General features: G+C 41.5%; 1 protein-coding gene across 10 annotated transcripts in view; it reads left to right on the top strand.

The window, feature by feature from the left end:
• LIMS1 (LIM zinc finger domain containing 1) overlaps nt 1-15,428 on the top strand; it is a 68,245-nt gene that overhangs the window by 43,011 nt on the left and 9,806 nt on the right. For 8 of the 10 annotated variants that reach the window (XM_050981162.1, XM_050981193.1, XM_018908939.3 and 5 more), the window contains 2 exons: nt 8,371-8,530; nt 13,766-13,832. In XM_050981162.1, coding sequence (XP_050837119.1) covers nt 8,371-8,530; nt 13,766-13,832 — 227 coding nt within the window. Of the gene's footprint in view, nt 1-5,773; nt 6,098-8,370; nt 8,531-13,765; nt 13,833-15,428 lie in introns of those variants that run through there. The other 2 variants (XM_009085442.4, XM_050981002.1) reach the window with 1 other exon arrangement.

The raw sequence follows: 15,428 nt of genomic DNA on the forward strand, positions 1-15,428 counted from the left end.
ATTATTTCATGCTGTGGTATTAACTGCAGATGGCTTAGCTGTCTGCCATCCTCTGCAGGTTTTAAAGCCTGGTGATGCTGTAGTGAATGTAGGAAGAGAAAAATGTGAAACTGAAACCTGGAGTGACTAATAATTACAATTTTATATGTGTGTGAGAGAAGAGGAACAGCTGAGATGTTTTCTATAACACATTATACTTCTGCTCAAAATTAATTAACTCAGGCATTGAAAAACTTTGCACTTCATCATATAGAAGCTCAAACTAATAAAGGTGAGAAGAGATTATGTTGCTGAAAGTGTAGATTAATAGTAATAAAGTAATAATAAAAGATATGTGTGATGTGCAGGTTACTAAAGCTGAAGATCAGTCCTCAGCACGGTGTCTCCAGTAGAGATGTGACTATAATAAGGATGTTGCTGTGGGCTGGGAAGCCTGGTTTTGTAGTTCTCTCTGCCCTACAAGGAGCTGCATGCATGTACTGGAAGTCTCTCCTGGTTGCTGGGGTGTTACATTGAGTCACAGTATTAATTATAGCTCCTGGATGAACTGCTCAGGTCATGGTGTTCAGCTTGTCAAAACATTGGTTCCACATAGTGCAGGCATATGACTCAGGCAGAATCAAAGGCTGGCATTTGCCATTACACTGAGGATTTGGTGGATGTCAGTGACAGATGACATGAACTGAATATTGGTGCTAGGAAACCATTACCCTAAAGAGAAATATGTTACTGCATCATTTTGCAATCATAGAATCATTTAGGCTGTAACAACCTCTTAAGGTTATCAAGTCCAACCAATAACCCATCACTACCAAGTCCACCTCTAAACTATGTCCCCAAGTGCCACATCTGCATGTCTTTTTAATAGTTTCAGGGATGTTGACTCTGCTCCACTTCTCTGGGCAGCCTGTTCCAAATGCTTGACATCCCTTTGCATGAAAAAAAAATAAAAAAAGAAATTTAATGTCCAATCTAAACCTCCCTTGATGAAACTTGATGTTGTTTCTTCTTGTCCTGTCACTTTTTTGGAGCTTGGTGGACTTGAGCTTCTCTTTTCAGGCTGTAAAAATGGTTCTTTTCACAGCTAGTGTCTCAGGGACATTTGATGTGTAGCCCCTAGTATTGAGTGGCTAACCTTTTTTATTATTCTTAAATTGGAAATGAGAATGTAAGTGTTATAAGAAATGCATCAGTGCAAATGTATCCTTAAAATTTATGGAGTTGGAGGAATTTGGATACAGAATTTGGATACCATAATGAAATAGACATGCAGTTGACTATGCATGGTGCAAATTCCAAGAATAACCAATAATGTGCTGTGTCTCATACAACACAAAATTATTGGATTTTGTGAGCTTCTCATATATGATACTGTTTGTTTTGTCTTTCCTGTCTGCACAGGATTGAAAGAAACAGTAGTGGGGGAGGAAGAGCTGAATGTTTTAAAGAGTATCAAATATCTGTACACAGAAGTCATTGCTTGGTTTTCACAGAGCATGGCTTCGTTTGGTAATAGACTTAACCAGCAGGAAGAAAATGCAATACTTTGCTGAAATATTACTTGTAACAAGAAAATGCTGTAGTTGCATATTCCTCTCCCTTTCTACAAATGCTGTCAGAGGCTGATATTTCACTGTGCCTGAATGACTGATAAACATTAGGTGGGAAGCTGCTGCTTACCTGTCTATTCCATTTATATTTACTTCCTTATAGAGAGATGGAATGTGAACCTTCTCTGTTTATGGAGACCAAAGCATTTTTTGGACATGTTTATACTAGAATAAATTTATACTGGAGGATATGAAACAACTAGAATTGCCTTTTTGTTAGCCCTGTTTGAACTCCTACCACATAAGCTTAATTATGCATTTTGAGGTGAAGACTAAAGAATGAAACTTTCAGGAACACTCAGAATTCACCCGATTTTTTTTACTGCAGAGGTTTCAAGATGGTTTTCCATATTTTTTAGTAGAAAAAGTAATTAGAGCATTGCTGAGCACATGTGAAAATCCTACCTGTAAAATGTGCATTTGAATGATATAAAAGATTCATACCTTTTTTCAAAATGCCTTAGGAGACCAGCTTAACACGGAAAGTATTTTATTGCTTAAGAGATAAACAATTGCCACAACAGAACCCAAGAGTGTTTTTAATTTCAATAGAAAACCCCCACAAAAGGTCAACTAGTGCTTTAAAATGTTGGTGCAGAAATCAGAGCAGGGCACTGCAAGCCCACGCGTCTTTTGCAGCCAAACTTCTGTTGTAGGTTGTTCTGTTTTTTGCGTGTGAAAGTCACCGCATAGCATCTGTTAATGCATTACTGAAATGAAACCTCTCGTACCTATGGAGGAAGTGGTGGGATGCGCTGCTCTTACTCATCCCCCGCCTGTCCCCATGGGCTGTTCGGCCTCCCGGCAGCGATATGTCACGGTGGCACAAAGAGGTTGCCAAGCGGCAGCTGCCTTTGCCAAGCACCTTGTTTGGAGCCGTGACTGCTCCGCACACGGCTATTTGTGGCACGGAGTGAAATGCTCAGCGGGCTTGGCTGGCCACCGAGCCGTCTCTGTAAGAGTCCCTGTCTGCCCCTGGTGGCATGGACAGCCAGGTTGGAAAGCTGGGCAGAGAAAGCAGCGTGGAGTGCGGCGGCAGTCATCCTTCAGCAGGGATTAGGCAGTGCGCCTGTTTTTGCTATTGTTTACCAAAGCCCTTCTGGTAACCGCAGTGGAACGCTTCTCCCTCCCTCTTCTACCATTTCCTTCAGCACCTTCCCTACCGCCAGTTTTGGCTTCTAATAGGATCCTCAGTGTGCCCAGAGGAAACTGTCTTTTTCTTTCATACCTACCTTTTCTAGTTAAACACTTCTTTTCTCCCTAACACTGCATAACAACAGGCTGCTTGCTATGTTTTGTCCCATTTCCCAAGGAATGCCCTTGGGAAGCTGCTGCTGCTGCCAAACAACCCCTTACATACTTCTCACTCCCCATGGGCAGCTTCACCTCAGAGTAACCTAGAATTCCCTAATGAAAATACAGTGTATTTTTAACAATGTATTTCAGATCTTGGCAGCATGCCTCCTACAAAATGTCAGAAAAGAGAAGGATGGCCAGCTGCTCTGGATTTGTAGATTACCAGACCTCCACAGTAGAAGCTGTGTTTTGCTTTAGTAGCACAAAGGACCTTTTTAAACATGTGTCAACCTCCTTCTTGTTTAATGGAAAAAATTGGGAGTCATTCCTCCAGCAGCAATGGTAATATGACTGGAGAACCAGGCAGCTTCTACTTATTGCACATATGGAATCCCATTACTTTGAAGGACTTCTTCCTGACAAAAACTAGGAAGATAAAACCAGGCTTTTTGGATGGACATGTTACTGCACTAACTTGCTATACTACTTTGCTACAGCCATGCAGAAGACTGCACAGTAGCAAGCTGAAGAAGCAATCAAATGTTTTCTTGTTGATCAAAGAGGATATGAGGCAGCAGAAGTGGCTTCAAACCATATTGGTTACCTGTTGGATTTCAGGTTACTGCAAAATTGTAGTAGTCCACCAGGAGAAAGTCTCTACAGAAAGTCTCTACTCTCTACAGAAAGTCTCTCACTTTTGATTTGCAGCAGCATCTTCCCAGGAGAATTGTCTGTGATCTGGGACAAAATATAGGAAAAGAGTTGGGAAATTGTTGAGAAAATAGTGATAAGAGGAAGAGATAGGCTGACTTACTGTTAATATCTTAGTGGCTTTGTGCACCTTTACTAATCCTGGATAAATCAGCATTTTTAGTCCACTGCAGTCAGTCTCACTGAAGTTTTTTATACCCACAAAAGCTCAGCACTGACCTGTGCAAAAAGTGCTGGGAAGCAAGAGGAAGAAGAAGAACTGGCATCACTATACGTGCATGTCTGTTGGCAGACGCTGCACATTTTCATCACTCATGTTTCAGAGAATGCAGAAACCTTTTATTCCAGGACTGCAGTGGTGCTGTGCAAGATCTTTGTGGCCTCAGGCTACAACCTGAACATTTCTTCATCTGCTTGCCCCTTGACAGATAAAAATAGGGCTTGAGCTGCAGCCAGGCTGTGTCAGTGGTGAGGGTACAGCCTCCTTAGCCTGTTAGAGCTTGATTCCTGGTAGCTCTGGCATAGGGTGAATAATCACACCTACAGACAGGCAGATGAGCAGGGTCATGCTGCCTGGATCCCACCTACACAGGGAAATAGCTTGCCTGGGGGTTGCTCCTTGTTGAGGGGAAGTGAAGGAAAGACACTGACCAAACCCATTCCACAAATTTGTCAGCAGAAGCAGCAGCGTAGGACTGTGTTGGCTGAGCTGCAGGAAGGTGGCTGCTGGCAAGTTCAGGCCTGCATGGAGAGTGGCTGCTGTGTGCTTGCTGAACAAGCTGTCCTAGCTGGTGCTGAGAGATATGGCCAAGAACCATCACCAACCAGACCCTCTGTGATAATTTCTAGGGAAGGCGCAGGTATATTAAGAAATTTTAGACTTGACTGGACATTCTGTCATATCCTGTGATAGTACAACAGGAAATGGCCTCAAGTTGTGCCAGGGGAGGTTTAGATTGGAGATCAGGACAAATTTCTTCACGGAAATGTTGTCAAACACTGGAACAGACTGCCCAAGGAAGTGTTAGCATCACCATTCCTGAAGGTATTTAAAATATTTGTAGATGTGGCACTTGGGGACATGATTTAGTGGTGAATGTGGCAAAATTAGATTAATGGTTGTACTCAGTGGTCTTGAGGTCTTTTCCAATCTAAATGATTCTGTTATTCTCTGATCTTAGTTCTAATTTCTCTGTTTGTTCCTGTTATTCATCTCCTTCTTTTTATCCTCTGCTTCCTCATGCCCCCTCACTGACTAGCAGATTTTTCATCTACCAGTGTGCTGTGTGTCACGAGCACAAAGTGCATGCAGTTCTGCAGTTCAACTGATTGCTAACAAGGCTGAGACAGTTCAACACAAAAGTTAGTTATTCTGGAGGGCTTCCCAAAAGCCTTCCTCTTCTGCAGTTAGAAAGTGCTGGAACCTGACTAACCCAGATCTGCAACAAGCACTGTGCTTCAAAGAGGGAGAGCTTGAAGGAGTCTGAATTACTAGCTGGAAATCTTACTTCAGTTAGTGTTCTTACACTGGATAGTTGTTCTAAATGCAGCCCATCACTGGAAATAAAGGTTTGGTTTTCCTCCATATAGTGTCCATTATGTCAGTTTTGTTAATGGCCTAAGAAACACAACAGAAATTAAACTATCTGTCTGATAGTTTAGGAATCAGACAGATTCCTTGTCTGAAGGAACTGACAGGAGGAAGGACACATATAGATAAATTCAACATGTATGACTTAGAAGACACAAGTGGAGCATTAAAGGCCATTTTTACAATGTAATTAACACACTATGGCATTAAAGCAATATTTACCTGGAGACAGGAGTCTTCTGTTCCTCCTTTCCACTGTTGGTTTTCCCATGGTAAAATATTGTTGAACTCTGCCTCCATGCCCCCTCAGCAGAAAGAAGCTGCAGCCAAATTTGGTGGTGAATTTATTTGCTCACATAGGTTACTCACACCACAGCTCTCCTGGGCAGCTTCTGTTAGCTGCCAGCAGCAAAGACCTTTTTCAGCATCCGAGTTTACGTGAGGGCCTGGCAGGGGAGTGTTCTCGTCTGTGCACAGCCAGCCTCAGTAAATCTCAGCATGACAGGCTCACAGCCCTGCCGCTGAACTTTTAACTTGAAGCTCTAGCAGGGTGCTGAGTAGCTCCAGCTACATGACACGAGCTGTGAAAGTAAATCACTTCGCTGGGAACAAGGGGAAGTCCAGCATATTGTTTTGCAGACTTTGCCTACAGCTTGTTTGCTGTGTAAGGATAGAATATATACACCTGGGAAAGCAGTCAGAGCAAGATGGATTTCCAGCGCAGAACTCAGCCCTTCCCCATCCCGGAGGATGAAGAGGTTGCATACAAGGTCGCTCCCAATGCTCACAACTCCGCGGGAAATGAAGGCGAGAAACCGGTGTCAAAATTGCAGCGTAGGCACAGTGAAATAAAACTCTACAAAGAGTTTTGTGACTTTTATGCAAGATTGTAAGTTCATTCTGTTCAGCTTTGGGGTGTAACTGCAGTGACATTACTGGTTTATTGTACATAATGTATTTTATTATCTGGGGCTCAGGCTGTGCAAGCTGTTCTCTCATCCAACCTTTGCCACTGTTCTGTTTGAAACATTGCCAGTTGTAACTGTCAACTAAAATTTGAATTGTTACTTTAAATTTCATCATTAATCGCATCAGAAACTTTTATCAGCAGTAAAAATGGTGTTGGATTTTTTAAAGTAGTCTCTCTGCCTTCAGATTGTTTGCCACTTATTCTGGACAAATGGATAAACCGCTTCATTAATGCAGAAGTATTACATACTTCACTAGTTTTACATATAGGATGTGTTTCAAATTGAACCACTTTCTCCTGATGAGGGAAATGGTTTTCTTTTTTTTGAACATTGTTTCATGTTTTTGCTTGGATTATACTTTACATACAGCAGTGCTTAGCATCCTTAATGCTCAAGCACTGTTGAAGTTATGATGAAAGATCCCAGTCTCTCTTATGATTATTCTTCATTTGGATTGATAAGGAGGATGGGGAAATTGACTGAGGTTTTGCCCCACAGAAAGCATACACAGTCCATGAAGACCACTGGTGAGCTTTATAGTTGATCACAGTTTTTGTGTATAGTCACTGCAGTTTGTCCATAGGTCTGTCTGTTATGTATGGGTTAGACCATCCTGCATCTGATCTTCATGTGAAATTTGCCCACTCATTTCACTGTCAGGGCAGTGGATATTTGGATTGCAGTTGCCGTTTTCCTTGTCTACAAAGATCAAGAGAGAGAGAAAAAAAAGTGCCAGCTAATAATAACATGTCAGATGTGACCTTGTGTGGGCTCTTCTGTGAGACAGTGTAAGAAATAGATAAAACACATTCCATTTTGAACCACGTGCTAGGTGTTTGCTTGCTCCCTTGGATGGTGTGCAAGGAATGAATTGAATTCCTATTGAACATGGTGGGAGCCCAGAGATCTTATCCCCTTGAAGGGATAAGAAGGAAGGCTTGGCATCTTGCAGAGGACTGTGGACTTTGCACTTACAGGCACAGCATGATACAGCTATCAAAATGTGTGCGTGCATGCACATGTGTTTCAAATAATGTCACTTGTCTAATAACCTTCCAGAAAAATTCTGAGTCAGTGGTTTTGTCAGCTGCCCTCACATTGTAATGAAACTAGACCATTGCCCTATATTTGCTCTCTGCTACCACCATGCTAATACCATGATATTAGGGTAGTGGGATGATCCTGAAAGGCAGAGCTTTGAGAGTCTAGATATGAGTGACAAAAAGTTTCCAAAGGAAAAATCAAAAGAGCCTTTTTCTGGCTTTAATTAACTGAAACACAGCTGTACTGTCTTCTGCAGATGTGGGCAGCTACCACACTGCCATTTTTTTGGTCCGGTGACTTTGAGAGGCAATCAAGGTTGCTGTTTCAATATTTCTTTGCATCCTATTTCTTTGCATCCCCGGCATGGGTTTGCCAGCTTGTGTTGGCCTATGTGTGGGTTGCTGTGGGGCAGCCAGAGCATTCCTACCCTCCCCCTTGGCTCTGGAGTGGGCTGGCACATGATGAGCTGAACTCCCTGAGATAAACCTTAACAAACCAATCAAAAATCCCATGACTTCAAACTGTATTTATGAAATTACTTCAAGCTATGCAGAGCTCATATAAAGGATAATTATTTAACTACTCTGTTTTTCATTAATATCAGCCAGACCAAATCCTGCACACTCTTTCATATTGTTTATTAGAGCTCTGAACTAATGCTGTTATATATGTACATTTTAGAATTTATATATTTATATATGTATATATTAGAATTGGTTTACAATAAATCGTTTATGTTTTCTTGTGTGATGCCAGTCCTTAATCATTAATATTTGCCCTTGTTTTCAGTAATTTTAATGTACATCATAATTTTTATAGTACTTTGAATTGCCTGTCTTTTTTCATCATAAAAAGTCTGTAAATGTGTCTGTAGTGACAATGTTTCTGTTTGGGGTTTTCAATAAATTAGAGCGTATCACAGGGATTTTGTTTCTAAAGAGTTAGCGAGCAGGGCCAAGCGGTAGCGTTATTTCTGAGGAGATGCCACAAGCCATGAAGTTCATTGAAAAACTTGTGTTGAGCAGCTTAGCATTAGGTTGATGCATTATGTTTGGCCTGGTGGTGGGGGAAGACTCACAACCAGTGTTGTTGTCTATTTAGGCTAATTTTCTTTCTTTTTCTTTTTTTTTTTTCTTTTGAATGACAGCAACATGGCAAACGCGCTTGCAAACGCCATCTGCGAGCGCTGCAGGGGGGGCTTTGCCCCTGCCGAAAAAATTGTCAACAGCAACGGTGAGCTGTACCACGAGCAGTGCTTCGTGTGCGCCCAGTGCTTCCAGCAGTTCCCTGAAGGGCTCTTCTATGAGGTAAGCGGGGCAGAGGAGCCCTCCTGTCCTCATACCCCATACTCTTCAGCCTTCATTCCCATAGCAGAAGTAGCTACAGGCAGGTAGATAGCTTAGAAAGTCCCATGGGATGATCTGGGCTCTGAAAGAGTATGCCCAGTAAAAGGAGAAAAAAAGCCAGGAGCATTTCTGTGCTAATTTGGAAGACATCAATGTATATAATGTTCTTTAAATGTGGACCTCGGTGTTATCAGTGCTGAGAGAAAAATTCCTGGAGATTTTTTTTTCAGTGCAATTTTTTTCCCTGAAACTTGTGTATCTGATGTATCATACCAGAAATACATAGGAAACATACTTCTTAGAGGAGAAAGTCATATAGAGAGAAATCCCAGCATCCTGTGGTCCATAGGAGGTTTATCACTGAGTTGAGTGAGTCCAGTTTGGCATTGGTAAAGAGATGATCTGTATGTGAGCATGCTGTGATCCAAACCAGACAGGGCCAGTGTAAGATCAACTCTTAAGTTTGACAGTTTAGAGCATTCAAAATTATCAGTTCTTAACACATTTTCAGGGGTTAAGGCCTGATCACATTAATATTTCTCAGCTCCAGGTTGATTTGCCTCAGCTTAGGAGGGTATTTTGGAATAGGTTTAATTTTCTTTTACGTTTCCCTCTCATGGGAATTCAGAATGTGGCTCAGCACAAAGTGGTAATGAAAGCTCTAGACTGATTCATAAAATACAAAGTGATTAGTATAGGGAACAATAGATGGTGTGAGACAGGGAATTACTGTCAGAGAGATAAGGCCCTGTTCAAGTAGTTTACAATCCATCTTAGAGTAGCAGTTACAGGATTTGTGTCATATGATGATCTGAAAAGGAAAATGAGCATAGTGTAAAAGGAACAATTATGTGCTCTCACATACAGGTGTCATCCTTTGGCAAGAGCAGAATAGTCTATCTTCCATAGAAGCATTTCTAATTTTATAGAGCCGTGTTATGTGGTGATGGGGAGAGGCTGAGGGAGGAGTGTGGATTGCAAAAGAGACTGGCTAAGGGGATTCCTGGGGATTTAGTTTTTCTCACCTTGTTTGAGGATCAAAAGGTTCTAGAGATAGTGTTACACAAATTGTAGTAAATTAGCCCTAGTGTTCCATAAGACATCAAAAGGTGAGCTGCAAGGCAGAATTAATTAAATAGAAACAAAAGAATACCGCCCCACACCCCAGATACTTAACAAGTTGTATTACAATTGTTAATACATTCTGAGCTGACTCAGGAAAGAGTCCATCCTGACATGTTAAGACCTGAGGCAAATATAAAGTGATATGAACGTTTCAAAACTAAAATATTTGTAATTATGTTCATAAAATTGTCTTAAACCAATAAAATGTATTTTCTCTTATAATAAATACTTTATTCATTCTTTTTCTGACTCAAAAAATAACGAGTCATTCCAGGGACCTCTTTCAGAAAGTTGAATGGTCCTTAAAGATAAAAGTTTGGGAAATCATGCCCTAGGCAGCCTGTATCTTCTAGAGGAGAGTACAGCGGAAAGAATGTCCTACTTTTGGACATAGTTCAGGAATGTTACAATCTCTCTGTGTTGCTCATGGGTGGCCATACCTGAATCTCCTTGGCAGAGGCAAGTATCCCAGTGGTGCTTAGATATACTGGATGCAGGCGTTTTGCTTCCTACTGCTTCCTTGTTAACATTCATATTCATGATGATTGGTCTTTGAGCGCTCTCTTATTGAAACATGCTGCTCTCAAAGACAATAAGTCAGAAGTGAGTGCCAGTAATTAAAATAACACTGTGTGCTAAACATGTTTCGGCTAATGTTGCTAGGGTTTTTTTTTCAGGCTGGGTAGCTGGAGAAATGTTACATGGAAAGTGGAAAGTTTCATTAAAGATAGATACTTCTTGCCACAATTGTTCAAGAGCTAAAATAACATTGGATAGGCTGAGGATGCTGGGCCTGTTCAGACTCAAGAAGAGAGGACTGAGAGGGAACCTCATCAATGTGTATAATTATCTGAAGGGAGGATGTCAGAGGATGGAGCCAGGCTCTGCTTGGTGGTGCCAAGCAATGGGACAAGACGCAACAGGCAGAATGTGATGCACAGGAAGTTCCACCTGATCATGGGGAAGATCTTTACTGTGCCCTGGTACAGGTTGCCCAGAGAGGTTGTGAAGTCTCCGTCACTGAAGATACTTAAGAATCATCTGGGTGCAATTCTGTGCAGTGTATTCTAGGATGACCTTGCTTAAAGAGAGAGGTTGGACCAGATGACCCCACCTCCAACCTGACCCATTCTGTAATTCTGTGAGAGGAAGGAAAGCCTTGAGCAGGTAGAAGGTGGGCTTAGGTTGGTGAGTGCTCAGGAGTGGCTGACAGCGCTCACAGGACTTGAGGTAATCTGTATCACTGTCAAGAAAAACTGTGACTGGTGAAGATGGGCAGAAAGCACATCTTCCTCAGACTGGCTTAATGCAGTCTTTGAGAAGATGGATGTGTTTGGAGGTGTGGCCAGGTAATGTGTTTTTCTGAGCAGGTTCCCGTGGGTAAACACAGGCATTGTTGGTTGCCCAGCATGAGCTTGTGTTTACTCTGTGCCTGGTTTAGCTAAGCTTGTATTTCTTGGAAATGATTTCCAGCTCTTAGCAATTAGGAAGGCAAATATTGTTCCCCTGCCTATTGCAAGCCTTGCAGGGTTCCCCCAGTTAGTCATTAAGCTGCTTATCACACTTGCTGTCAAACTCTGCCATGATAAGCCTTCACACTGTGTTCCATGGGTGGGGGTGGAACTGGTCAGGTCTCTGTGCTGCAGGACTGATCTCTGGGCTGCCTTGCAAGCACCCCCATCAGCACAGCTTGCTGTGCTGTGGCACTGGAGCCAAGTCACTCACAGGCACAAGTGGTGTCCAGCCTCTGCCTAGAGTCTGCACAGCATAGCAGGGGTTTTGTGGATGTCCTCTTGAGCCTGTGTTAGAAATGATAGTTTGGATTCTTGAGACCTGCATGCCTAATGTTACACAGAAACTGTGGGTATGGTATATTTGATTTGTGTTCCAGTCTGCTCAGTTACATCATTTTAGCAAGTTTTTTTCTGCACTCAATCTAAACAAAAATTAGCACAAGCAGATTCCAGTAGAGTTCTCTGTTCTTTGCTGTTAGGTGCAAAGTGGCAGCAGTTCTGGTCTGCTTCTACTCCACCACCTGGAAGATGTGTATTACCTAGAGCTGCTATTGTAGAGTTTCTCTACAGGTAGCAATGGACAGTCCTATACTAATGGCAGAACAGATGTTCATGTTTGTTTCTATTCTCAAGTGTTTTCTTAAAATGATTTTTACCAAAAGCTGCCTTAGAGAAGCAATCTCTAAAGTCTTAGTTTTTGTGCATGACTTCCCACTTAAGTTAGCTAAAAACATGCAGGTAAGCTGAAGGTTGTTTCACAGTGAGATGTTTTATGCAGGGCCATTCACCTCATGGACCTTCAGTATACAACAGTGAAACACTTGCTTCTAAACTATGTACTGTAAGATTTGTTAGAGAAGCTCAAGGCATTCTGTGATAACAACTGCTGGGTCATCCACAAAGGGCAGCACAAAGGAGCAGAGGTTGAAAATAGAAACAAGACTGAATGGAAACCAACCTGCCTGATGCAAACAAAGAAGGGAATAAAACCTGTTTGGTCTGTTCAGATCAACATGTGGTGGCTTTGAAATCCAAGCAAACCTAAGCATCCCCCATTGGACCACCTGTTTAAACAGAACAGGAAGCTTACAATTTTTTTCAGTTTGGAAAGGACTTTATCATGCAGGAAGCAAGCACAATTCACAATAAATGAGTAATTTCCATTACTCCTTGAGAAAGTAATAGCCCTGTACCTCTCAATTATTATTTTTTTTAAAGCCCAAATTAAAAAGTAATTTGTTTTAGAATATTACAGTGGAATTGCACTTCATAAATTTCTGACAGAGACTTCTGAAAAGGTCTGTACTGAGTTAATATCTTTCTGTTCCTAATAGGTGCAATTCAGGTTTGGCACAGAAATTTTCTAACCATAAATATCTAGTGAAATATTTTATTAGATCCCCATCCTGCTAGTTGCAAAAGTATTTATTATATTTATATTGTACTAGATGCTTGCTTATGTATAATTTCATATTATACAACAGGTGATCTTGAACCACATTTCTGTATTTTCTGTCCATGCACAAAACCTTACTTTCTAGGTAGTATTTTGTGCTACTCACTTGGTTTTGTCTTAGGCCCAGTGAAAAGAAAGGAGCAAGGTTTCCTGCTGTGTTCCTTGTTCCACTGTTTAAACTGAGACATTCAAATCCAAACGCTTTATAGCATACCTGATATTGTCCACCTGATTTTGACATGCTCATTGGCATTTGTATCTCATAACAATGGTGCCTGAAGGTATCTAAACATTTCCCTTCATTTCAGCACATATTTGCCTACATGTTTTTACATATTCTTTGGTTAAGCTACTAATGCAGTGCTAGAATCTTTTTATTCCATATGGGTTTTTTTTTTTTTCAATGGGAGCTTGAACTGTAGCTGAACTTACACAAGCTTTGATAAAATTCAAATCCATTAAAATCAATTTAACTTGATCGATGTAGTGAACTTTGCTCTTTAACATTTGGACTTTATTATCTTAAGGGTCTTTCCCAACCTAAATAATTATATGATTCTATGAAATAAGCATCATGAAGGAAAAGGCTTATTTCCCTTAGTGTTTTGGCTGAACTGCTCCATAAATTGCAAAGATTTCTGCCCCTGCGTGTTCTTCCTACCCCACCCTCCACCCTCTGGTATGCTGGGTCATTCTGACAGGAAATGTAGAATGAGGAAGACATCAAATAGGTTTGGGGAAAATGCTTCTCCCCTCCTGCTGGCCAAGGCTGTTAGTTAGCTAATTTCCTGCTCAGAATGTGTTTGGTTGCTTCAGTTTCAGTAGTCTGTCAAAATTCAGATGTCTCTTGTGATGTAAATGGGTGACAGAAAATGCCTTACACTCTCAGCAATACTGGAGAAATGGATTGCTATTAACACTACATGCTAACTAGTAGGTGAATTAAGGTAGGTGAATGTAATGCCTAGCACATGTAGCTCATGGTCTGGTTGTTTTTTCTCAGCCCCTCTTGTTTTACTACCTAATTGTATCTGGAAACACAATAGGCTGTTACCGCATTTATGTTAAGTGCAAGTTCCTCATCCCTCTTTCTATTTGCAGTTTGAAGGGAGGAAGTACTGTGAACATGATTTTCAAATGCTTTTCGCCCCTTGCTGCCATCAATGTGGTAAGTTTTAAGGTGAAATACTTCACACTGATCACAAATGGGAGTGTCACTGGGGGAAGATGTGCTGCCCTTGTATCTGTTTCCTGCTTATGTTCAGCTGAGCATCTGTACTTCAGGAATGAGCTAGACTTCAGAGAAACTGGGGAGTTGCTTTTTCTAAAGGTCATAAACCAGTAGGATTTAAAAATAAAATTTTTAAATAAATAAATTTTTTACTAAAATTCTTTTAGTAAATAATTTAGCTGTTGAGCCAATGATCCAATGAACAGACCATTCATAACCACCTGATTGTATATACAAATATATAAAATACTCATGATTATTTATATCTGTACATCTCTATGTGCTGCCATTTGTCCCTTCTCATGTAGCTGAAACCATGCAATAAGAATTTGTCATCTGCTTTGACTCTTGTAACCAACCTGTGCTGTCCTACTTCACAGAACCTGAGATAATATTCATCATCTAATGTTATAATCAAGTGATGGTCAGCTGGGCCCCCGCTGATTTTTTTGAAACAAATACCCTTCAGGCTTCAGTGTCTAATGTCCATACTGAGGGCTGCTTTCTATTTGCCACTGTTGATGTAGATGCTTGTGTGTCTGCTGCACTGTAATCACTTGCATGTTTTCTTTTTCCCCTGTGTGTGACACATTTTGCTGGGCCAGAGCTGGGAAGTTATTATTTGACTATTCCCTAATCTGCTGTGGAAGCCCTTGTGTTTCTTTGGCAAGGTGCTAAATTTTAATTTATCTCAGTGAGGCCTTTCCTTTTGTGGAGGGAGGTGTTGAACATCAAGGGAGAGGGAAGCAGATGCTATGGAACTATGAATTTAAGGCTGCAGATGTGGACAAGCAGAGGAAGAGGAAGAAATTAGTTGGTGGCAATTTGTGAGGAGCTATGCTGCCTATCTCCAGGATTTCTCCTGCACAGTTGACACAGCTCTACCTTCTCCAATCCTCTCTCCTGGTATTGCCAGCTCCCTTAAAACCTCATCAAGGTCCTGACCAGAGCTGGGCTTTTCCACTGCTTGTACTTAATAAACACAACCAAAGTCAATGGGGCTGTTGTCAGTGATGAGGCCTTGAGCATTCCTGACATTTCTGGAGTCCATTGGATTTGTTCTTGCAAATCCATGACTTTGTGGGAATGTTACAGAGTAGCACGCTGGATGTTATCATCCACACCGTTACCTGCCTGATCACTCTCCTTTAGCAACTCTTGGAGTTGTTCCCCAAAGCCAGAACTGAGCACTGGGAAGCTGAGCTCCCAACCCATTTTGCACTGCTCAGAACCCCTGACTACACTGTCCATCAGCACAGAGAACAATTAGGTCACATGTGATGGATGTCACTCCCCTGCCTGTGCAGTACAGTCACACTGCATGCAAAACACTAGTTCTCACACTGGGAAGGGCAGTTCTCCCCCTTATGGGGCAGGACTCCTTATGGTAGGTCAGAAGTTGTGTGTGTTGGATTGACTGTTGTGCAGCTTCACTGCACCTTTGCATTTGGACTCCATGGGAGTTTTTCTGCAGGATGTCCACAGCCACCCAAGCTCAGTTCTGTTGTGCCTTGAGTATAGAATACCTTCAAG

The sequence above is a fragment of the Serinus canaria genome, chromosome 1 (genome assembly GCF_022539315.1).
Source record: "Serinus canaria isolate serCan28SL12 chromosome 1, serCan2020, whole genome shotgun sequence".
Taxonomy (NCBI): Eukaryota; Metazoa; Chordata; class Aves; order Passeriformes; family Fringillidae; genus Serinus; species Serinus canaria.